Source organism: Thunnus albacares, chromosome 3, assembly GCF_914725855.1.
Source record: "Thunnus albacares chromosome 3, fThuAlb1.1, whole genome shotgun sequence".
In the NCBI taxonomy this organism is placed as follows: Eukaryota; Metazoa; Chordata; class Actinopteri; order Scombriformes; family Scombridae; genus Thunnus; species Thunnus albacares.
In genome coordinates this window covers 4,297,186-4,321,501 of record NC_058108.1, presented here as the reverse complement: position 1 = coordinate 4,321,501, position 24,316 = coordinate 4,297,186, and the positions used below count along the sequence as shown (strand labels likewise).

At 38.6% G+C, this 24,316-nt stretch overlaps 2 protein-coding genes across 2 annotated transcripts in view; one reads left to right on the top strand and one right to left on the bottom strand.

Annotated features, from left to right (window-relative positions):
• The window catches only part of helz (helicase with zinc finger), a 54,688-nt gene extending 50,545 nt beyond the window's left edge, over positions 1–4,143 (top strand). Inside the window, exons 32-33 of the mRNA XM_044345893.1 lie at positions 81–372; positions 519–4,143. Coding sequence (XP_044201828.1) covers positions 81–372; positions 519–934 — 708 coding nt within the window. The 3' untranslated portion in view covers positions 935–4,143. The remainder of the gene's footprint in view (positions 1–80; positions 373–518) is intronic.
• A 1,403-nt stretch (positions 4,144–5,546) lies between these two features.
• Positions 5,547–18,430, bottom strand: cacng1a (calcium channel, voltage-dependent, gamma subunit 1a). The gene is made up of 4 exons (XM_044346637.1): positions 17,811–18,430; positions 11,263–11,337; positions 7,749–7,895; positions 5,547–7,659 (listed from the first exon to the last, which is right to left on the bottom strand). The coding sequence occupies exons 1-4, from the start codon at positions 18,046–18,048 to the stop codon at positions 7,427–7,429; spliced, it is 693 nt and encodes a 230-aa protein (XP_044202572.1). The 5' UTR covers positions 18,049–18,430; the 3' UTR covers positions 5,547–7,426.
• Between the last annotated feature and the right edge of the window lie 5,886 nt (positions 18,431–24,316).

Below are 24,316 nucleotides of genomic sequence, written 5' to 3'. Positions count from 1 at the left end.
TTATTTTAAGGTCACATATCCTGTCTTCCTGTCTCCTTCTCAATCTCTCTCTTCCTTATCCAACTTTACCGTCTGTCCAGTATGAACCCAGAGGTCCAGGTCGGCCTCTCTATCAGCGCCGCATCTCTTCTAGCTACCCAGATGAATTGTCTCCAGCCAACACCCACAATGCCCTGTCCCATCAGCCCCAGCCCTGTACATCAGACCCCCAGGACCACCCCCATCCGCACATACAACATCATCAGCACCCACACGCCCCCTATAGTTACCCCCCACATGACCTCTGGCCCAGTAACGGCGGGGGTCCCGGTCCGTTCCAGAACATTCCATGTAACGGAGCCGGCACACTCGCGCAGCACCGGGACCTTCTAGGTAGGTATCACTGAAAACGCCGTCGTTGGGCTTCTTTTTGAGTTTTTTTGTTAATCCTAAAGGACTAAATGTTCTGTAAAAGTCTCATTTTCCTCTCCTGTCTTTTTTTGGGGGCACCTCTTCAATCATCTCCGTGGGTCCCGCAGCTTCTAAGGCCCTTCGTCAAACGGAGGAGCAGGTGAAGGCCGAGGCCACGGCAGCACAGCAGACGCACCCGCACTCCCTCAACTCCCTTCAGCACCTTGGACAGTTTCCTCCTCTCATGCCCAATAACAAGCAGCAGCAGCAGCAGCAGCAGCAGCAGCAACAACAACAGCAGCAGCAGCAGCAGCAGCCGCCGCCTCCCCCGCCACCGCAGGCTCCCACGGAGCCCAACCAGGGTGCTCCGAATTTAAGCAAACCACCCACCATGTCCTACGCCAGCGCCCTCCGTGCTCCACCCAAACCCCGAGCTGTTCGCCCCGAGCAGGTCAAAAAGAACAGCGACCCGCTCTCCCTCCTACAGGAGCTGAGTATAGGAAGTTCAATTGGTAGCAATGGGTACTATTCCTATTTCAAATGAGTGTCACCTCTCCCACATAATGAATAAGTTAAAAAAATATAAAACTTTAAAAAAAAAAAAAAAAAAAAAAAAAAAGTAAAACTGTTTCTAAAAAAAAAAACAACAAAAAAAAATAGTGCAAAGTGCATTTACAAATTGTTTCTATCAGTAGGTTTGTTTTCTGCATTTTGTTTCATTTTAACTTTTTATTTGTAACAGTCATCTTTTCTCCTGTTTCACATATCTGTGAAGAAAATAAGTATATATAATGAATGCATTACTGGTATATATACATACTCATTATGTATATATGAATATATACTTATATTATCTACACTTGTATATGTACGTAATGCTAAAAAAAAAAAAGTTATAAAAAAAAAAAATAAAAAAAGGCGAGATTTGGTTGACCACTTAGCTACCTGCATATTTTTACCTTATTGAAGTTGGTTTTTGTTGGTTACTAAATACGTATGTTGAAGTTGTTTTTTTTTTTTTTTTTTTTCTCCCCATTTTGTATTCCTCTGTTTTGAGTGGACGTTATGTCTTGATTTTCATACTACTGTAGTTGTGGTAACAGACAAAAGCTAAGTGGTCAACTGACACAGAAACTACATGGAACAGTGTATAGAAGTAGATAAATTTTCCTCTAATCTGTACATATAAAGAAAATAAATGACTGAATTGTATGCCACAGACATGTCCTTAAATTCCTGTATCATGCTAGCATTTGCATTATGATTGCTTTTCCCTTCGTTGGCTTCTGATCATTAATTCTTAGACATTCTTACCTGGGAATCGCCTTCAGTGATTTTTAGTAGTAAATGTGATTTTATTTACTGAAAAATAACAATACAAATATTGATTGCATATGTTTTACTTTTCACCACAATGTCTCATCAGCAACAATAGATACAGTGTGAAAAATGTCAAAATAGCAACGACCATGTCAATTCATCCTTTTGTTTGCTTTAAGGATCAGAGAAAACCAGACATTGCTTTCTGTGATAAGATTATCCCGAACTGCTTCGCTTGTGGCCGATGCTCATTTTTATTTCTTATTTGTTTGTTTTTTCCTTCTTTGAGAAAGTCATTGCATTGTGACCGTTACTTTTCAACTCGTGTCGAATGGGTTGTCAACAAAATCTTCACCGGGGAGATTGTTTCAATAACTTCTGGGGATATTACACGTGTTGTTTGTCGCTAACGAACATGGAGTTTGTTTTTGTTTGTTTTTTTTTTTGTTTTTGTTTTTTTTGAAAAGGTTGCAGTACTCTGAGGGTTTGTGAAAGTGATGAGAGAGAGAGAGAGAGTGGTGTGGCATGATAGGTAAGTTGAAACTGAGGGTGTGATCAACACTGCCAGTCAAACATTTTTGAACACATGTTAGTATTTTTGGTTAAATCTGAAGTATAAATATGAAACTGTAGATTCAGAGAAAATCCCCTGAAATTTGAAAACGCAAGTAAAAAGGTGTGAAATGCTTTTTTGTTTTATCGGAAATGACCCGGATCTTGGTTGCCGTAGCAAACAGTCGACTTTTTTATCCTTTTAACACACAGTTGGTCTCACAGATGTTCGACAGTCAGAGATTTGACCAGTTTCTAAAAGTCTTTTGGTAGCGTAAAACCAGATTGCCCCAAAGATCCTTTTGCCATTTTTCTCTGCAAGACAATCTCTCCATGTAATATGAATCTAATAACTTTAATAACTCTAATAACCACTTATCTCTTTCCTGAGCTGATGTTTGCTATCAGTCCCACCAAAAAAACATCGATCATTTCCCATAAAACAAAGCATTTCCTCCAATTCTTCATCATATTTTTTCCAAGTCCAGGGCATTTAAAGCAAATAGTTCCCCATTCCCCTTTAACACACTGCTTGATATTTAAAAAAAAAACAAAAAAAACCTATAAAAAGCAACTATTCAATAAGCTGTTCAAAGATGTAAGACTGATAGTGTGTCAGTTTTTAGACTGTGCATCATAAGAATGAATTGGTAACGTCATGGAAGTTGTTCCTGGTCATTCAGAGAATTCAATTATCCACTTTTTCACTCGGATAGGTATATTAATATTACAGCAGTAGATGGATCTCATTCTTTTTGATTTAATTGGAAAAAAAAAAAAAAGCTCTGACCATGCCTTTCATCTACTTTAGCCACATTTTTCCCCTCTTATGTCCTTAAAAAAAAAAAAAAACATCTTATAGTGTAACACAGGAACCTTCATGATTGCGTTCCAGTCAGTAAGTTTCTTGTTATTAATTGATTGAGGCCACACAATTACACGCACATGAATTTTACCGCTCAAATACCGAAGCCCCATGTAGGTAAAATATTTTTTTAAAAAAGATGCTGATAAACTAATATCTGCCAATGTTTTTTTTTTTTCCTTTTTATGATAAAAAGCAATACTGGAAACAGTCATCCAGTGCTCGGTCCTGTTATATGTAGTTCATGAATTGTTAAAACTCCACTGCCCCGCCTGCAAATTGGTAAAATTATTAAGAAAAAAAAAAAAAAAAAATCATCCCGCTGTGTCATAACTTTCATATATGACAGTTGGTGACTTCCTTTAGATGTATTCTGGACAGTCAGCGGAGAGCCTCATGCAGCAGCTACGGTTTTATTTCGAGTTTTTTCAACATTGTAATTCAGAGGTCCAGATTTTTTGACTTAGCGGAGAACAACACATACTTGTAAATATGCATTTTCTAGGTATTTACAAACAAGAACTTTGGGAGCGCCTCAATTTTGTAGAAGCTGTTCAAAGAAGAGGTATGCCCTTTTTAATTATGCAAATTCACAAAAAAAAAATAATAAATAAATAAATAATAATAATTCTAGAAATGGACAACAACAACAACAACCCAGTTGGTAGTTGCAGCCTCTCGTAACTTTTTAGATATTTTTTTTTTTAAGATGGTGTCCGGCTGATTTGACAAAGAGGAGAATTTATGTTGCAGCTGTAACTTTACTTCACTGTACAATACATATTTTTAAGTATATGTTGCTGGATTTGTCCTGGTTCTGTTTTCTCATCACTTCACAGCTATACAACAATCAACATGGATTTTTTTTTTTTTTTTTTTTTTTTTTTTCAAATGTGAAGACTCTTTTTTTCTTTTAATGCATGTTGAGATGACCAGCTGGTTTTTAATCCCTGTTTTTATCAGTTTGTATTGATTTGTGGATGAAAAAAAAAAAAAAAAAAGAAGCTTTTGTTCAACCTACAGAGTCAAATTTTGGTATATTATTTGATGTGTACGATAACTTGTGACATTATCAACAAAACTATTATAATATTTTACTAACATGTCAATCAAATATGTAATGGTCATGTAAGTTCTTTTTATTTTTGTTTTCCGCGGTTATTTAGCAGGGCGAAAGCTGAGGTTGCTCCCTGGTGGTGTGCGTCGTATTTACAGAAGCTTCGTACGTGTTCATTTCGGGGGAAACAACAACAACAACAACAACAAAAAAAAAAAGTCGTTGGCTAATCTCTGAAGTCGTGCAATACTAATATTTCACCGCTTCTTCAGCTACACTTTTATTTATTTTTTTAAAGCAGAAGAGATTGAGCCAAAGACATTTTAAAGGGATTTTATTTTACAACTTTTCTTTACCTGCTCATTTATTTTTATTTTTTTCCGGCCTTGTTTTTTTTTTGTCCCGTCAGGAATTGTTGTTTTCAAAAAAAAAAAGAAAAAAAAAAGAAGAAAAATCAGTTTGACAGGAACCTCGCTATGAAATTAAGTGTCTTTACACTTGTAATGAAGTTGGATTTGCATCATATATCACCACATGAATTTGATATCATCTTGAAAACATTGTGTTGCCTTTTTTTTTTTTTTTTTTTTTTTTTTCTCAAAGAAAACAAACCCAACTTGTGTGTGGCACATGTGAAGGGAGCAACCTTTTGCCCAGCCAGTAGAGAGCACTGTGTTCAGCCTTCTATAAACGCCACATCTCTTCCTGTTATCTGTTTGCTCTCCTCTGTTCTTCCCTCGCTGCAGTGAATCAATGGCACACCTGTTCACCCAGCCCCCCCCCCCCCCCCCCCCCCCACTCCTCCCCCTCCTCTCTCCTCCTCCCCCCTCCTCCTCACCCCCCCCAGTCCCATTGGTTCCTCCCTCGTGGGTACAAAAATAATGAATAGATCTGTTTTACTCTTCTTCATTTCAATTGGTGGTGGTTATAATAAAGGATTTAGACTGTGTTTCAAAGGTTTATTTTTTTTTTATTTGTTTCTCTATTAAAGTGTTTTTATTGAAACTGCTGGAATTCTGTCTTTTTTTTCCCTGATCATCCTCTGCTGGAGAAGGTTGCATTATAGAGAAGCTTCTCTGTCTAACCTGAATATATCAGCAGGATCAACGCCAGTATCAAAGCGTTTTACCAGACGGTGTTTCCTTGCTGAGTAGAACCAGAAAGAGGGATTTTTTTTTTTATACTAAAAAGACCAAAATGTTGGAAGATTTGCATAACTCTCACTGCTTGATTCAACAACAAAAGCTTTCCACACTCTTACCTGGAAAATGACGTCTCAGCAACAACAGCCTGTGCTTTCATCCACATCCACTCACCTTCGCACGTTTTTTCTTTGGTACAGAAAATTTCACAAACACATCAGAGCTTTTCAAGATTTAATTTTCATTACAAAGTTATAGCATATAACAAACACACACACGAGATCTACTGCATTCCAAAACTTATTTCATTGCAAGACAAAGTAAGAAAGACTAAGAACGTACAAAGTTCATGTTAGCAGTAGCCATTACTGCTGATTTTACCGTCTTTTACCTAATTGTTTCAAGCGAAAGTCACAATCAAGTCAAACAATATGTATTAAGAAATAAACTAACTGGACTTTTGTCCTGAACAAGCTCAAGGCATGGATGCTTTGCAGCTCTCACAAGCTATTTACTGCATAACAGAGCGGTGAAATCCACCTTGACGTTACACCAGGTTCTGCACAAAAACTCTGTTAACTGCAGAACTGCTCACCTGTATTTCATGGGCAATGCCGAGTATAAACAAATGTCTGATTCAGAGACTTAAAGTGTGCCAGAATACCCACAGCTGCTATGTACAATACAACGCAACCTCGAGATCATACAGAAAAAACATGCAGAGCCTGAAATTTCACAGCATTTTCTATCATGACACATTTCTAAACCTGCTGCACCAACTGAACAGCTGTTGATGTTGATTGTTATGTCGCACGGTCTCGGTTGCACTGTGGAGGCCTACAGGTTATACTGCTTCTCAAACCCAACTGAACCAAAGCAGCTCAAACAAGCCATGTGTCGCATTTTCTTTTAGTTCTAAAACAAAACAGCATGATGTTTTTTGAGGGGTTTTTTTTGCAAGTCTTCAAGTCTGAATGTTCTGTCCTTTCATGAACCTCATAAAAAACCCCATAGTTCTCTCTACTAGTAACATGGAGGATAAAAAACCAATTTGCAACACGTATCAAATAGGTCGTGACACGTGAAAATGTGATTTTCTTTTTATTTTTTTTATTTTATTTTTTTTCAGTTCGGTTTGGGAAAAAAGTAAAAGGCCTTGTATGTGCACCTGCTAGAACTGAACCTTTTCCAACATGATCATTGCTGCAGACTGTGCGGGTGTTTAGCATTCAGTCTGACACACACACACACACACACACACACACACACACGCACACACAACCCTGCTTTGTGCTTGTATTCTTCTCTAAATCATTAATTTACCCAAGAACTTTGTAATGTAATAGATATCTTATCGTTAAATTTTCATTATAAATTTTTATAAATACACAACTTAACATTTTAATATACAGTACATATATATATATCTTGAGCTCTCTTACTTAATTGCCATTCCTTGTAAGTAAGTGATTCCTTGAGTGATCCCATACAAAAAATAACAGACAAACATTAGATATGTACAAGATATCATACATAATGCAGCACATATATAGGACATACAACTGTATGCACTATATTCTCAAAATGCATATAAATCTAAAATATGATGTATGTTTTTTGAACTGCATAATGATGACATTTGGTGGACCAAACCAGACCAGGGTCATGTAACAGTGACATGTGAGCAATATTGTGTTGTAGAGGGAAAAAAGTAAGCGTACTGAAAGTACTTACAAATTATTACAAATTGTATTTATCTTATGTTTGCTCTTTCTGTGAAGCATAGTTGTTTTAAAGCCACAGGTCAGATTTGAGTCCTGATCTCCATCATGAACCAGGAGGTGTTGTTTATTTTTACACTCTGATTGGACATACAGGATAAGGCAAACATATGAAACTGCCCATGTTCAAGTCGCCGTATTATGGTCGGTAAAGGTAAATTTACCATCATGGCTATGGTTGATCCACACAAGAACCAGTTCCTTATGGGTGGCTTTTTATGGGCCTCTTGTTCTTGAAATGAATCTCTAACATCTGTACTTAAAACAAAAGACACAGCCGCTCACATCCTGCATTTACTGAATCTGTCTTGTCTAGCTATCACTCTGCTTGATCCGGCTCAGCGTCCATGCATGTCTCCCATGGATTCCTGGGCATCTGGGGCATGGAGAGGATCAGGAGGGCGATGCCGCAGAGAAAGAGGAGGACAAAGCCCACGCAGGCGCAAGCGAAGGACCAGGCGTAGTAGTATTCGATCCAGATCGTGTCCTCGCTCTCGATCATGCGCTTGACTGACTGACGCATCACCTCCAGTGAGATGAAGGAACACAGTCCTGGGAATGTGAGAGAAATGTGTAAACTCCTAACATGACAAATGATGTGACCACAAATTCAAAATGAGAAAAAAAATAACTGATCCCACCTGCAAATGCGAAGAACATGCCAGCAGGTTTGAGGAGATAGTCTCTTCCTTTGCCTTTACCGGTACATGATCCCACCAAACAGAGAGACCCCAAGATAATGAAGGCCAGACTGAAGATGGAGATGGCCGCAGCGGAGATGTTGTACTCTGGAACGAAGGAGACCAAGACTGTTAACATGATCTGGCTCATAAATGCATAAAATTTTTAATTAAAGTATTTCTGAGCATTTTTGCCTGTATTAAAGCGTCAGCATTACAGAGATAACATGAAACGAAGGGAGAGAAAGATGGTGAATAACATGCAGGACTCAAACTGGGCACGGTGTGATTCACAGCAAATGTTTTCAACCCCCTTAGGCCACCGTAAGACTGCACAAATGCTTTAATCAGACAAGAAACCAAGGTCTGAATGTGCAATTAAATGTTTTTATTTAATTCATAAATATAAAGGAGTCATCTGGTGATTAGGATAGCACATGAGACACATCTCAGCTTCTACAATCAATAAGAAGACTTTGCTTTAATAAGCAGTGATGAATTATTTAGTAGCCACATGCGCTTCCATTTCAAACTGAGTAATACATGCAGTAATACAGGGACTGCTATGTACTTGCCATATATTTGGGCAGTTTGGCCTTTTGAAATCAGGCTTTAGTTGTTGTTTAATATAAAAAAACACTGTATGTGGATAATTGGGAACATCTAATTTGTTGTTTAATAGCTTGAAGCCAAAATTACTGCACATTTTGTCTAAACTTGAGCCACTTTTGACATTTTTTGTCACACCCTGATTTATTTTATAGTCGTGGGACAGTATGTTATCCTGGATTCTTTACAAATTAGCTGGTTTTGCACACCAAACAATTCCCTACTACTGTATGTTGTTGGAAATAATCCATGCATTTAACCAGTCGTTCGTGTCAGGTTACGTTTAAAAGATAAGGTTGACCTTATTCTTTATTTTTCATGCTGTGAACAAAATCCGGCTTTGGCTACACAGGCAACGCTTGTTAGAAGAATCAATTAGATTAGACTTATCCTTTTATGCTTTTTGCTGTAAATTCAGTCATCTTTACGTTTACAAATGTACTATATGAATGTAATTTGGTCCTTGTGTTCACAGATAGAGCGTGTCTGTTTAACAGGAACAGCAGCTGGTTTGTTTTTCCGAGCAGAGAGGTGGATAGGACGCGAGGCCTTTGATCTGCCGCCTGTTCGCCTGAACCATGCCCAGGGGAGAGGCACTCTTCTGAGGGAGAGAGCCTTCATCTTGTGCTGGCAGGGAGAGGATGGGCCGTACCCTGAACATTGTGTGTTCTCTGAGGTACTGTGTGTGTCTGTGGAGCTTGTTGGCTAAAACAGTCTAAAACACCAAAGTTTCTTTACACCAAGAGCGAGGTAGACATCAAAAAGACACCAGCGTTTCAATTATACGGGGCATGTCATTAGATTACAGGACTGCTCAGTCCTCAAAAATGTGAGATTACATGTGAAAAAGGTCAACCGTCTAATTCACTAAAGACCGATATTTGAAGCACAAAAGCTGTTTGGTTTTGAAGTCATAGTATTGCAGCATATGTGCTGATTTTGATCTCTGTGAAGTCGTGTTATATAGTTTTGTTTAGTTTTGTGTATGTACATATCGTATATGTATGTATTCATACTGTCCATCCACGTGCATGTTTGTGGGATTATTTATGTGTATTTACTGTAGAACTATGTAGATATAGATTTTTTGGGGGGAAGATTAGAGGGAATGAGATGAAATGAGATGTCACATTAAAGTTTTTGGTGGCATTATGTTGGTAAAATGTATGAAGAACCAGTCCTGAACTGGCAATGTTTACATTACACTTCATTTATTTCTTACTGGCAAACTCCCTATGGCAGATAGAGACTAACTGCGTGGATGGATGGGCCTGTGGTGACATACATTTACTATGTTCATTCAACCTTATGCACCATTATGGTATAGCCAAATGGCTCACTCAAGAGTGAATAATACAACAGGGCACTTAGGTCAGTGCTGCAATCATTCCAGCAAACTTGCAGTGTCTCGAGGGCTAGCCAGCAGCACTGGGATGCTGCATATATATATATATATATATATATATATGTATATGTATGTGTGTGTGTGTGTATGTGTGTGTGTGTGTGTGTGTGTGTGTGTCAGAGGATGGGGGGAGGGGTACCCATGAATGCTTGCATTAGCCGCTCTGAGTTTAGGGTATGTGGGTATGTGTAACTTAATGCACAAGTCCATCCACACTTACACCCCAATAACTGAGTCTGACAGTGCTCCACATGCGCTCGGCCCCCTCACACACATTACATGGAAGGGCTGTCATACAACATGCATTGGCTGGATTCACAACAGCCATAGCTGGAACGGGAGGGAGGGCTGGCTGAAATGAACACAAACAGCTATGAATATGTTGACTGTGCTGCACGGTATGTACTGGACTGTCTTGGACTGTTGCTAAGGCACTGAGTGTGATACTCTGTCAGCCTCGTGCCAGAAACACACTGTGAATTCTGGAGACTATGACCCCAGCTTGTGACCATCAAAGAGAAAACAAACTCCACCAAAAAGTAGTTGCAAAAAAGTATTAGTATATCTGTCAAAATCTCACAATTCTTGACATAAAATGTCCAAGATACATTATCATACTGTAACAAGACTATGAGTCTATAGTCATGCCAGCAGCTCTGTGGTGTTGTACCTAAAATGTCATTGTGAATGAAAATGGAAACATGCTGATGTTTAGCAAGAAATAATGATGATGTTTACTGTTTTAGTTTAGCATGTTAACAGCTGATGCTGTTGGGAACAACATTAGATTTGCAAGTATTTGGTCATAAACCAAAATTTTGGAAAAATTGAATTTTTGATCTGATGATAGAGAATCTACAGTTGTTGAGACATTTCATTAAATACCAAAAATGTCAACTTCATGGTGGCACAGTCATTAGGCTTCATCCTCTAGACACATAATTTCATGGCGATCCAGCTAGTAGTTATTGAGATATTTCAGTCTGGACCAAAGTGGTGGACTGATAAACCCGCCATTACCATCTGAAAAATGTAAATATTTCATAATGCACTGTGATATATGGGCTCTTTTTTCCAAAGCGAAGGTCGGTTCACGCAGTGCTACCAATTATGATCTGTGCAGACACAGCCACAGTTGGACATAAGGTTGAGAAAGTCAAAGGGAAATCCAATTGCCTGTCACTTAGAACTTCTAAATGTCCTATGATGTGTTTGGTCATTGACAGATGGTCAAATATATCTACTCTGACATCACTGGCTACGGTCAGAAATGAAACATGATTGAAAATCTGAGCTCACAGACAGCAGAGCAGCAGAAGGTGAGGTCAGCTGGGAAACTGTGAGGTAGTCGGTTTGGCTGGTTTGATGTTCCACTTCACACAGACTGGGATTTTACAAAAAATCTCTCTTTTTTTGTTTTTATACAGCACAGACTGAAAGTAACCAATAATGGAAACTTACCTTTTTGTGTTTTGTATTCAAATATCTCAGCATCCTGCCCTGGAGTGAAGTGCCTGAAGTAAGTGCAGTTTTCCTCTGTGAAAAGAAAGAAAATTAGGTTAAGATCATAGTTAGACCTGCATTCATTGTTTGTTTTTTTTGACCACTTGGATGCAGTACAACGAACTGTAAAAACAACACTGACATATCATCACCATATAAAGTTGATATGGTGAATGTTGTAGCAAACGGTTGCCTATTTACACATTCAACAGACACGGAGCAACATTAGCATTCATTTGGAGTTGTGTTTGTGTCCATCTGCAATCTCTACTCTTAAGTTTCTTCAACTCTTGAAGGAGATATCTGGCTCTTTAGCTGCTAAATGCTGCACTATGTTAACCAGCCAGTCGTTAACTTTTGTTTGTCTGCCATTTGACGCTTGGCAGGTGCTGGAAATGGCACTAATGACAGTGGTGACAGTGAACTAAAACAGAAAAGCTACTGACCGTAAAACCAAAACAATGAGCTGAAGATGCTTCAACACTCACACAGAGCTGAGAGGAACTACAGAGTTGGATGACAATTCACAGTGGGATCTAAAACAATGATGATTTAATGATTAAAACTTGATTTGGTTTTATTGATCTCTATACACTGTTTGAAAAGTTTGACTTTGTCTGATTAACTTTCATGAGATTAAATTTAAATTTCTTTGAATGTAAATACATTCTGAAGCAAGAGAACCATCAAGTGGAGGAGGCATGACTGTAATAATTAATTAGCTAATTAAAATTGCATCAGAAACTTAACTTAACTTTAACCGTTCTCAACTCTAGTGACCACTTTCAATTGTGTGTGGAAGATTAAGATGCCTAAATTCAACTGAATTTTAGTTGCTGGCGAATTGGCATATAAACCAAATCATTATCAAAGTTGTTTCACCTTATCATATAATAAATAGCTGACAATGGTGCTTCATTCATTTTTATTTCACAAAATAATCTGAAGTTGTGTTTTTAGGGTCATATCACTCAACCTCTGGACTTTTTCACATCTCCCTTCAGGCTTTACCCCAAATACTTCCACATATTGCACCACTGCTATATCTCGGTTATATATCTCTATCACCCACCTCTCACACTGTCTCAGATCTTGCTCACTTTGTTTCTCCAAAAGCATCTCACAGTTTGACACTCTGAGGATAACGTTACCACTAAAATGGTTGCGTGATGCTGTGCAGACCCTGGTCTGCTTTGTGTGGTTTGACTGTCAAAAGTAAAATTGGTTACAGCAGACATCACATTGACTTTTTTCCTGGACAGATGAGGTGTTAAACCTTGGGGATTTGCACAAATAAAGGCAGGCCATTTTATGTGATCACAGGGTGGTTTGGTTGAATAAATACTCTTTGATGCTCTGCCAAGTGTCTAACTAACCATTTGAATCAAGTTTAGAAACAGGCTTGGTTTCCTGTCATATCTTCATTACATCTGACTTATCTCATACCACCTGCTTGCTGTTGGGGTTTCAAAATGTATACATGGTACTTGATCACACACTTACAGGGCAGCTCACACTTACATGTGAGACTTTACTTCATGTAACATGTGTTTCTGAAAGCAGAAGAATGTCTTGGCATTAAAAGGAAACATGGCGATGGTTCAGATTAACGCTGATGTATGTAACACCAGGCTACTATGACACTTTATCTCACGCTAAGTCAAGTGCACGTAAGTGATCTTGTTTATGTTATGTTATGCATGTGAGGTCTCAACTCACACGCAATTTCCTAATTCCTGTTTCCATACAGTCTCACCATGGGACATCCATGAAATGCTTTCATGTGGAAATATGTAGTACTGCATGTTATCATATCACAGTAAGAGCTCAGTGACCCATGCTGAGACGGTAGATCATTTCATTCTGTCCCCTGGAAACCATGAAAATAAGCTAAAAGGGATGTCAGGTGGCTCTGTAAGGAAATAAAAGTAATTTGATATAATGGGAAAAAACAATATGTCTGAATCAACATCACAGTATCTACAAAAACATCCTTTGAAATTAGAAGCTTTCAATGCTGTGTACCATATGGTGTGGACCCACATACAAAAAAGATGTTTTTATGAATGAGGACAGGGACTGGCCATCAAAAAACCCCACAGAGGTTGTTACTAAGCAACAAGCTCCAGTGTTTTTCACTGTGGAAGGCACATTATGATAGAGGCTCATCAACTACAGTATTTGTACTTCTAAGTCAAACCCTGAATTCAAAAGGCTAAAGAGAGGCTAAAAGATATCTTAGAACTTCATGCATTTCCCATAACGGTGAATATTCATGTTTTTAACAAAAATGCAAATTCATCCCTCGGTCTGCCTTTGCTGTAACACAACACAACTCTTTCAGTAGCAGGAAACACGGTCTTTGGCTGAGCTAAGATGTCTTTTTTAGGTCTCGGGTTGAAAAGTGTAAGAACTCCCGGCAGGCCAAGTGGCTCTTCCTTAACTAAATCCATATCTAGTTTATTATGTATTTTTAAGTGGAGCTACTCAGCATTTATTAGGCCTTGGAGTGGATGCTTTGAGCTCATTATCTGTATCAAGCTTTATTCCCACATGTGACCGAGTGTGTGTTGGCTAATTACACCTTTTTCTAACATCTTTATAGTGCAAGCTCCAACAAAAATATAAGGACAAGTTGGTGGTCATAACATGCTGCCACAGGCGCACACACACCGCCGCACCACTTGTTGTTGGTTGTCATCCTACTAGGCCGTGCTGACAAGCTCTGCAAAGCCTTTCTTGTTCCTAATAGAGTCATCTGTCATCTCTCCAAAGATCAGGTGAGGACATTGGATTAGCAATATCTCTGTACATTTTCATGCCACAGCAGCACCTTTTATAGCTTTGAAGTCCACCGTCAATATATTTTGTCGACGGCAGGAGCTAAGTCTGGCCCAGATCTCTGAACCTGTGCTTTTACTTTGTCAGTTGTATTTGGCTGTTGTCATCATTCCTAGGTCTATCACTTCAACTTCAATTATGTTGATGCAGGGTCAACACAAGTGTATATGCCACCAAAATTACATTTACTGTAGGAACATTAGTGTCTTTTGGTCTTAATGTTAAACTTTTTTTGACAAATCATGCACAAAATGCATAAAAACGGAAAACTGACTATTTTTAAACATTTCCCCCTTGATACCAGTCAGGCTCTCGACATTTGAGCACTCACACTCTATATGAGTGTTAAAGACATCATTGGCACTTCTTCATCCCCATATAGAGCCTATCCCTGGGTTGGTATGTCATTTGAGTGCTAAATACCAGTGGTTCCCCTTGCTTTTCGGACTATACATCCCACCCCTTGGGATTGTGAAGTAATTTGAGTGTTTATGTAGGCTGCATGGCAAAGGGAAGCTGTGGGAAGGTCTCGTGGGAACAGTGTGGTGAGACAGCAGACCTTAGAGCTATGCCTGACTCTACCAGACGGCCCCGTCAATCAGAGCAACGCTGGACTTGGCATGAGCATTTGACCCTCACAGCTTCCACCCAAGACAGCTGAGTATTTACATGGCTTATATTTATATCTATAATGGCTGCTTGCTGAACACTTTGCACAGCATTATTTTAAAAAAAGTCATATGATCATCTTTGTCTGTGTAACGGGAACCATGGTGAAAACATAATAGTAATTGCTAGTCTCTGTATAATGTGACATTTGAAACTTCCAAAAGGTCATCAGAGCACAAAATTCCAAATGTTTTCCAGTTCCTTTAAAAACAGGAAATATGGAGGAGATCTGATGCTGCTTATGTAAAGCTCACTGCAGCTCAGAAGACCAACATAATATGAGATTCCAATTTGAAAAGAAAGCAACTCAGATAGCTCCTAGAACTAAAGTAGCCCTCTGGTAATTTCTGACTTGGATGAAACTTAAGTTTCTTTAAGCTGAAACGACAGAAACTATAAGTCTGCAATACACACGTAAGGTTTTTCTGGGCTCATCTCACCGTCTGAGCTTTGTCAGAAGTCGACTTAAACAAAGACTCAACCCAATACATTCCAGATGAGTGTGTCACAGTGACCGCCTTCACACACTGTATTAGTGCTGCTTTGGATCAGTGTTTGACAGCTCTCTCAAGATGTGTGGCTATGATAAACAATAATGTTCCTCACCAAATACAGCTATTGTGCCTGGAGGAACGGCTGCCAGGGCGACCTTCACAAATCACATGGATGATTTGTTAATAAGAAGTAAATGGCTGGTAAAAATGGCTTTAATATAATATGTATGTGCAAACTAAAAGAAAAAAAATCACAGATAAAGTCTTCATTACTAGGAGGGTTTGCCACTTGTCATTACAAGCTGATGAATTCGATGCATGTCTGGGTGGGCTGAGCTGATTTTGTATATTCAGCACATGCCTGCGATGCCTGCAGAGATGAACCACCCTGAGGCATTTCATCTGCTCCAGGAATGGCCTGCAGACAGTGTTCGGGATACCCCAAAGTCTAACAGTCACCATCAGTTACAACATATTTTCTGAGTTTGTAAGCCGGACAAATTCGGTGGAAAGTACCCGTCTTAATTACATGCACTGATATGCAGGGTCTAGTAACAATAAACAACCAGATAACAATCCCTCAGACAACAGTCAACTTGCTAGCAGAGTTTCCACCATTTTACAGATGAGTAACTCTCACCATAACCCATCGACATTTGAGTCACTGCTACTCAAAAACCACTGCTTACATCCATTTTATTCAGTTACAGTCTGAAGAGCATCTGTTATCACACAAAGTGTTTTCCGAGACATCCATAGCAAGGTAAGCCCTTGTCAGGATACACATGACAGTTTAGCTGACCACACTATTTCAACATCATTAAGGGCAGTGAAGAAGTATTCAGGTCCTTTTAAAAGTATTAAGTGAAAACACACTCCATTACTAGTAAAATTATTGTGTTCAAAGCAGCAAATGGCCACTTTTAGACTATTGTAGTACATGTTATATTAAATTATGGGACTATTGTTACTGAATAAAAACATTTAAGCAGCATTTTAATATTGTAACTGATTTTACTTTACATACTTAAAGTACTTAATTCTAAAAAAATGTAGCATATTTTATAAGCTTATCATACGTTTTGTATATGAAAAAATCAAAATCTGCAAAGTCACAAGTCAGTCATATAGTAGTAGTAATACTCAGGTTACAAGTAGAATTTCCTCTAAATGATAGTGGAGCAGAGGTATAAAGCAACATAAAGTTGGAAAAGTAACACTTTATTTTATGGGTCCTGTATTTCTTTAAAAAAAAATTGTTGATATCAAGAGGAACTTTTTGTGATCTCAATCACAAAACTGATTGAGATCCATTTAAACTCAAGTAAATATTTATTTATTTTTTGAAAACATGATCCATATTTGTGTGCTGTTTGTAACTTATAACTACACAAAAATATATATATTTTGCAGTTTTGAGTGCTGACTACAACGTGGTTACTTTGTTTACATTAATAATTAATTGAAATGAATGGAAAGTATACCAAACACTTTCTACATTTCCCCTGTAATTGGTACCTAATTACATTGTACTTCCAATTAAGTTAAATCTGAATTCATTCCTCAAGAATTATTAGGAAACTATGTGACCTGTAAAATAAACTGTTGTTAATGGAAATACTCAAGTAGCTCAAAATTGTCCTTTTAATGCCATTTCACTTAGAATGCTCTATAGGTTGTCTGTATATGTCTGCAGGCTGTACACCAGTTGTCTTCGCTAATAAACACATTTTTAATCAGGAGCCAGTGCAAATCAGATATTTGGTCTGTGAAAATCTGCAGCCAGTTGGCACTCCATGGCACATGCTTGGCCCTGTCTGATTGATGTCAAATACTTCATGTGGTCTGGTTAATTCTGTACAGCTAAGTGATAGCCAAAGCATCCTCTTGAGGCCTTGTCATGGAGCCTGATCTGCCTGGACGTTGATTCCACCCTCACCCTGTTGTTTGCCCCAAAAGAAGTTGCAGTGCGGACCATCGCCCAGCTGACTGTGACTCTATGACAGACCTGCAAACCACCATGATAGCTCAAACAAACCCTAAACTCAGACACAAATGCCTTGTTTAGACCAAGTCATTGTCATTGGAACACAATGGAAAAAGTAGTATTTTTCTTCAAGTGTGATTCTGAAGTCAAATCAAGCAGTGTCAATACCTCAAACTGTTTCAAAAAACAGGTGGTTACATTATAAAAACTAAAGCACATAGCTTAGAATTGGTTCTTTATTCCATTTCACAAGGTAGTTATGTAAGTCTATAATCTCATATGTCTAACGAACCTGCATCAGTAGCTCTATTCTTAGAAGCTTCATGCCTCATGAGCACCAGGCTGGGTTGCATAGAGGCATCTCACAGTCATAGACAAAAATATTTGTACAGCACAAGACCAAACCTTTTAGTCTAAATGGTACAGCTGAAGAAACAAAAAGTGACATGTACCTTTTTAATCTGATGTTATTTCATCTGGCAGTTACAAAAGCTTTTGCTCAGATGTTCTCTTACCTCCAGGCAGGCTGATGGGTCCGCAGCCATGCGCCTCGTCGTAGTTTTCCGAGCTGATGTAAATGTGCTTCTTGCACAGCCTCCACAGGCCAAAGTGGGCTGCCTCGCAGGTCTCATTGAGTTTCTCCACCCGTGGGCTGAGAACTGCCCAGTGGTCCGTTACCACCGCTGTGAACATACAAGCCATACCCACCAGCAGCACGAAAATGGCAATCTTTATCTTTGTGCGCTTGTGCATGACTCCAGGTGGTGAGATTTCTGCTCAGTGAATATTCTTCCCCTGATATAATGAAAAAAAAAAATCTAAATTGGATGTTGTGCAATATGGACTCACTGGTCTGTGTCCCAAAGGCTTCTTTCCTCAGTGACTGCAGCAAGCTTCCTAAAAAAATCTCTTTTCTTTTTCCCTCTCCGCCTAAGACCAGTGTCTTCTCTCCCCCCTGTCGTAAATCTGTGCCTCTGGTTCGAAGGGAAAGGGGCCAGACTGCTCTGCCCTAGTTTCAAGTCCCCTTTTTCTCACTCACTGTGAGTGGCTATACAACTGAGGGGAAGCAAGTTTAGACATACAGCTGTTGAGGTAGATCAGGAAATTTGATGACCCGACCAACTGCCATGGTGGGCAATGGGCGTGGAGGCTGCGGCAAGTGTCGCTAGGTGTTTTGGGGAGGGGGTCAAATGCTATAAATGTGACTGGTGAGTCAAGTTGTCAGGCTGTCTGCTTATCCGGTTACAGCGCTAGTGGGTGGAGATGCGTAACGTACCATAATAAGTGGACTCACGTAAACAGTATTCTCTAATCCATATTTACACATCAAGAGTTTACATGTAAACTTTTCAGCACTGTGGGAATAGTTTTCCCTGCTCCCAGTTTCCATCCATCTACAGAGGCTGTGTGGCTTTCTGTCTCACTCTGTCTGTAAACTATTTATAAGGAGACTGGATATGTTTATAACAAGCAGCAGCTAGGTTTCAGAAGTCAGACAACAGTAGCTTCCCTGATGAAACAATACTGTTTTTAATAATTCCTGTTAGGATGCCAAGTTGACATTTAATTTTGTATGTCTCACCTAAGCATTGTACTCAAAATGGTTTATATTATTAAAACAAATTTTTCAATTAAGATGCTCAATGTTTCATCTCAACAGTGCCAAGGTAAAAACCTTCAATATCTCTGCTCACTTGTGTGAACATCTTGACAGAAGTGCATAAGGACATCCACTGACCATTATTTGTCTACAAATAAAATTTTCCTGCTACAACATATAGTTTATTTTGTTGTACTAGGGAATATTAGTTGGATTAGCCCCAAGTTATCTTAAAGGTGAACTAAATACATAGGTGTTATGCCATGTAAATCCCAACTTGACAGCAAACGAGGCACTGTGTTGCATGGAATATACAGACAGGTACAGTGCAGACAATGGGCCACATATGTGAACCTCATAGTGGATCTAGAGGAAAAGTCAGGGGATCACCAGAGTCAGAGGGATTCATCCTCTGGGGATCATGAATGTCTGTCCAGGATATTTCACTGGATAAGTGAAAATGTATCCAGTGAAACTTCGACCTGCTGCTGACACAAGAGGAAAAGTCAGGGGATCAACAACAGGAGCATGACTGTCTGCACTGACCAACATACTGACATTGCCATCCCTAGAGCTGTAACACAAGTGTGTCTAAAAAAAGCATCATCTTTCACAAGTTTTAGTGGGCATTCAAACCAAAAACAGCCTTGTGTTCAAATAAGGCGAGGGGCTGCACTGGCAGGGGGGCGTGTTGCTTCAGGTTATGGTGAGATGATTTAAAAGGCTTATCAGAAGCCAAATCACTGCAGTGGTTCATAACACTCTTATACTGTTTACTGGGTAAACAGCAGAAATATGCTGTTTATGACAAAAAGTAATCCACAACAGGAATGTGCACATGTGTTTGAATGGCCACCACAGCATCTAGCCAGATGATGTCGAGTTGCGTTGTCTCAAAGGTTAAGCTAGGTTAACCTTTTTTTTGCAGGATGACCTTACATTTTTTTGCTGAGCCGCTCTGCGTTTGCACCTGCTGTGTTGCTGGACTAGTCTTGTTCAAATGAATGAGAGGGCTCTGTTTTTTCTTGCAGAGCTACAGTTAGTCTCTGCACTTTCAGCTGTGTATAAAGGCAAAAAAAAAGCCAAACAATAATAAATCCCCTGGTAATTTAAAGAAAATTCATATTCAGATAGTGTTATAACTCATCGTTCTATAAGGTTCAATACCTATCTGCCTAGTTTGCTTCAGTGATAGTAAGGAGAATATGCTTGAACAAGCTGATGTACTTCACACAGCAGAGAACCATTTCATTTTTGATGGTCATAGCAGCGCAAAACCCTTTTTATTCTGAGTCACTTAAACTAAACCCTCATGCTTACCACAGATGTGTTAGATAGCTGCTGGTATCAGGCTACCAATACTGTAGGACCTCTGTATCTCAGCATGGCATCATCTACTCTACATCTGGACACCTTAAAGAAAAAAATTCAACAAACAACAAAACGGTCACAGAGCAAGATTACTGATAGCTGTATTTTAAAAGATTTATGGGGCTTTAGGGTGTTGTACCAATCAATCAATCAAGCTAGTCTATATACTGTTCTTGTGAAAGCATAACGGAATATTCTTAAGGTAATGAAACTAAGTGGAGGAGAAAAGAGACAAAAAATGTACTGCAGATGATAAGAAAACCCAAAAAGGTGTGCTAATCCCTTTTAACTCCCCTACAGTAAATCACAGTGGTACATCTCTGTTTATCTTTTTTAAGCCTTGGCCCACTTTGAGTCTCTTTATAAGAATTGTGACCCACTTCCCTCCTGTGTGAAGACAGGCGCCAGTGAAAGTCAAAAAGTAGAACTTGAAAAACCAGTGCAAACCTGCACGCGCACAGATAGATTAGATTAGATTAGATTAGATAACTTTATTAATCCTCATAAGTTTGGTCTCCCATGCACAGTGACAAAAGACACACAAATCAGACAATATATGAAAGTCTGCCACAACAACTAATACACAGACTAACAAAAGGAAGTAAGTGAAATAATATCATTGTGGGGGAAATAACCGTTCCACAAGTCATTATCTGATCATTTTCTATTCTGGGAGCACTAGTTCTTGACCTGTCTATTTCATCTCTTTGTCTACTGAGGTTGGCTAGGACATGCAGCTGTCTTGATAAGGCTGGCTGTCTCCTATGGTAACCAAGGTTAGGTGGAGATACACTGTGCTTTGTGCAGTCAGTCAGACTGGTTTCCTCTTTGAATGCATCGCAAGTAACCCGTATACAGACTATGTGACTTCAGTTAACTTCAATCACTATATTGTCTTGTTCATAGTTCAATAACCAATAGAGGCATAAATGTGTGAAGAATAACCTTATTTGGAGGTAGTAAGGGCAAGGATTAAATACTATTATCTGGAGGTAGACTGCAGAATTGAGTAGCATTGCAGTGTTTCACTTGTACTGTAACTCTGTAACTCTGTCCTCATCAATCAAGCTTCAATAAATGTTCCTGCGTAAGACATCCCGATCTCCTGACAAGCTCTTCACTTTGGGTTAACCAGCCCCAGCAATTTCCTTGACAATCATCGTGGTTTATTAAAAACAGACCCAGGTTTTCATTTAATGCTAATGAATCGATAGCTGTATCAAAACTTGATCACTGGAAGTCTCAATCAAGATACTACCTTCCACTGTACCATAAACTATATTTTGCCTCCCAACTGTGATAGAAACATCACAGTGTGCAGTAATGGACCCATTGCAAATAGTCTAGTCAATGCAATAATTATATGTATCTTGTTTTCAAAAGGATTTTTGAAACCATTGGGAGCCTATGACTTTAGGGAAGGTGACACAGTGTACGGTTTGCACTGTCACCTTACAGCAAGAAGATCCTGGATTCAACTCTGGCTAGCTGGCTCTGTGTTAGTTCTGTAATAGAAGGTGTTCTGCAGAGTGTGCCTCACGTCAAGCTGGGATACCTTTACTTCCTTTGAGCTAAATTTGGGATAGAGAACACTAATGTGAAAAACAACTGTACCTTGGCTTTCTGCTTGATGAAAATATCTTTAAAGGGTCATGCCCCTGAAGTGCTTCGTAAGCCTGATTTATAGAGGGTGTATTCATGAGTGTGTGAGGACTTACCATTGGCTTACCATTATTTCATAATAGTAAGCCAAGTAATTATGTATCAATTTTGATGTAATTGCTATGTCCCTATAATTTAAGCTGAGGTATTATGAGATATTTTATTTGATATAAGATACAATATATAAAAATATACAATTTTATTAAGTTTTACCTTGAATTTATGCAACTTAAACAATCTACGTGTTCTACAGTGTTTCAGCAGTCATAAACATTCTTTTGATCAAATGTTTACTGATAAAATAGTGTGGATGCGTGACTCAGTGTCTTCAAGACACTGAATTTATGTGTTATATCTTTAATGGGCAGTTAGTTAATATTATTGAAATAAAAACCTTTGTCATATAACAAATGTAAGTTAGCCTGTTATGTTTTATCACTTTTACTAATTCATTTTCAAGTTTGTTAATGACAGATTGAGGTTTAAACTCATCATTTCTCTTTTTATCTATTTTTTTATTGATTATCCATTGATTGTTATTTGCAGTAAATCAATACTAATGTACAGTACATCACTGGATGTTGGAATGCACGTATTACTGAGGAGATTAGAGAGGAGGCAGAAGGATAATCACAGGTTTAAATTTGAAATCTTTTACTGCAACAGTGTGTGTGTGTGTGCTTGTGCGTGTATTGAGGTGAGTGGGAGAAGTGCATGTATGTGTGTGTATGCTTATACCTATGTTTCACACCACATAAACAATCAGTGAACCCTTAATCAATCCAGTTCTTCCCACAGCTCACCATCATTTTGAATGATGGCACTGACATAATGACATCCGAAGGAGCTACAACCCCTGACCTCATGGACATTGGCTGCTTCAACCTTTGACCTTTGTTGCATTGAAGCAGCCACAGTGGAGCTGTAAGTGTAAACCTGAGTCCTCGGGAGGCTTCTCACACTTCAGATACCTTCCACTTCCAATAACATCATCCTGTGGACTAATTGTGTGGACAGAACCTGAACCACTGAACCCTATTGATTGTAATCACAGAGGACACAAGGCTACATTGATTATGGCTTATCATGACTGTTTCTCAATTGCAGGGATAACACCCTAATGTTAAGGTTAAAAGACACATTGATCACTACCTGGAAAAGCTCATGTGTATTTTAAATCACAGTGCGGTCATCTTTGGTCTTAGTTGACCTAAATGGCTTTGTTTTGGCTTTTGCAAGGTTAAGAGGTGTTGATACATCCACATTTGATGGGTCCAGTCCAGCTTTAAACTTGAAGTATATCAGTGTTTATGAACATTCTCTACAGACCTAATATGTGTGTAAACCATGTGAAATTCATAAATTGGTGATGTAGTGGTTTAATTCCATGTGCCAGATGAAAGACTGCCAAGAAGCAGGATGACAAGACCATTTTGATAGAGCAACTGTTGAGCTACTGTTAATTTAAACATTTTCTTTGGACTTAACTTGTGGCAAAAATTGAAATTTGAGAAACATTCTAAATTGAAATGTGTTTTGGAAATGTATTTGCAACTATCAAAGAAAGCAAAAACACATTGATTCTGGTTCATGATATGATGAACTTTCTTTGATACTTTTTAAATGAGAGCGTGGCTACTATTTTGTTTTTCCAGCTGTTATGAAGATGTAACATACAGCAACCAGCCATGTTTTGTTTTCTTGTGTATTGTTAATCCAGAGGCCTCTGGTGTGTGACATCCTCATTTATAAAAAAAGTTAAGTTTCTGCAGAAATAGTTAAAATGTACTATGTTCACTTTTAGGTTACTGATTGAGTTTGCACTGCGCATGAACATGACAGGAGTTTGAAAAGTACGGTAATTGTTGAAAGTCTTTCCTATGAATTCTTAATAATGAGGGAAGTACATTATCTGCTGGAGCTGTCGCCTGTGACATGACACTGAGATAAGCCGTCAGTTTGAGTTAATCCTTATTGTGTTGAATGGAAGCTGTGAGTTCTGCTCTAACATGATGTATTTCGACACAAACACTGGCATTGGAGCGCACCATTCTCATAATATAGTTTGAACATCATGCAAAATAATGACTCAGATAATGAGTCAATATAAACAATCCTACACTTTGATTGTTGATCCAAGATTTGTGTTCCTTCTCTTTGCTGTTGTGGGCCTGCATAGTCTTGGTTGTATTTGATAGTGAGCAATACAAATACACTTTGTTGTTGTTATCACGGTAATAAGAGAAATAGCATAATAATCAAAGTAAGACTAATTGTTTTAATGTGCTTTAAATCTTAGATTTTAGGGTTATTTCAGTGGATCAAGCCCCTGAAAATGTGTCTTTAAATCTAAAGTATTTTGCCATAATATCAAATATTCAATGATAA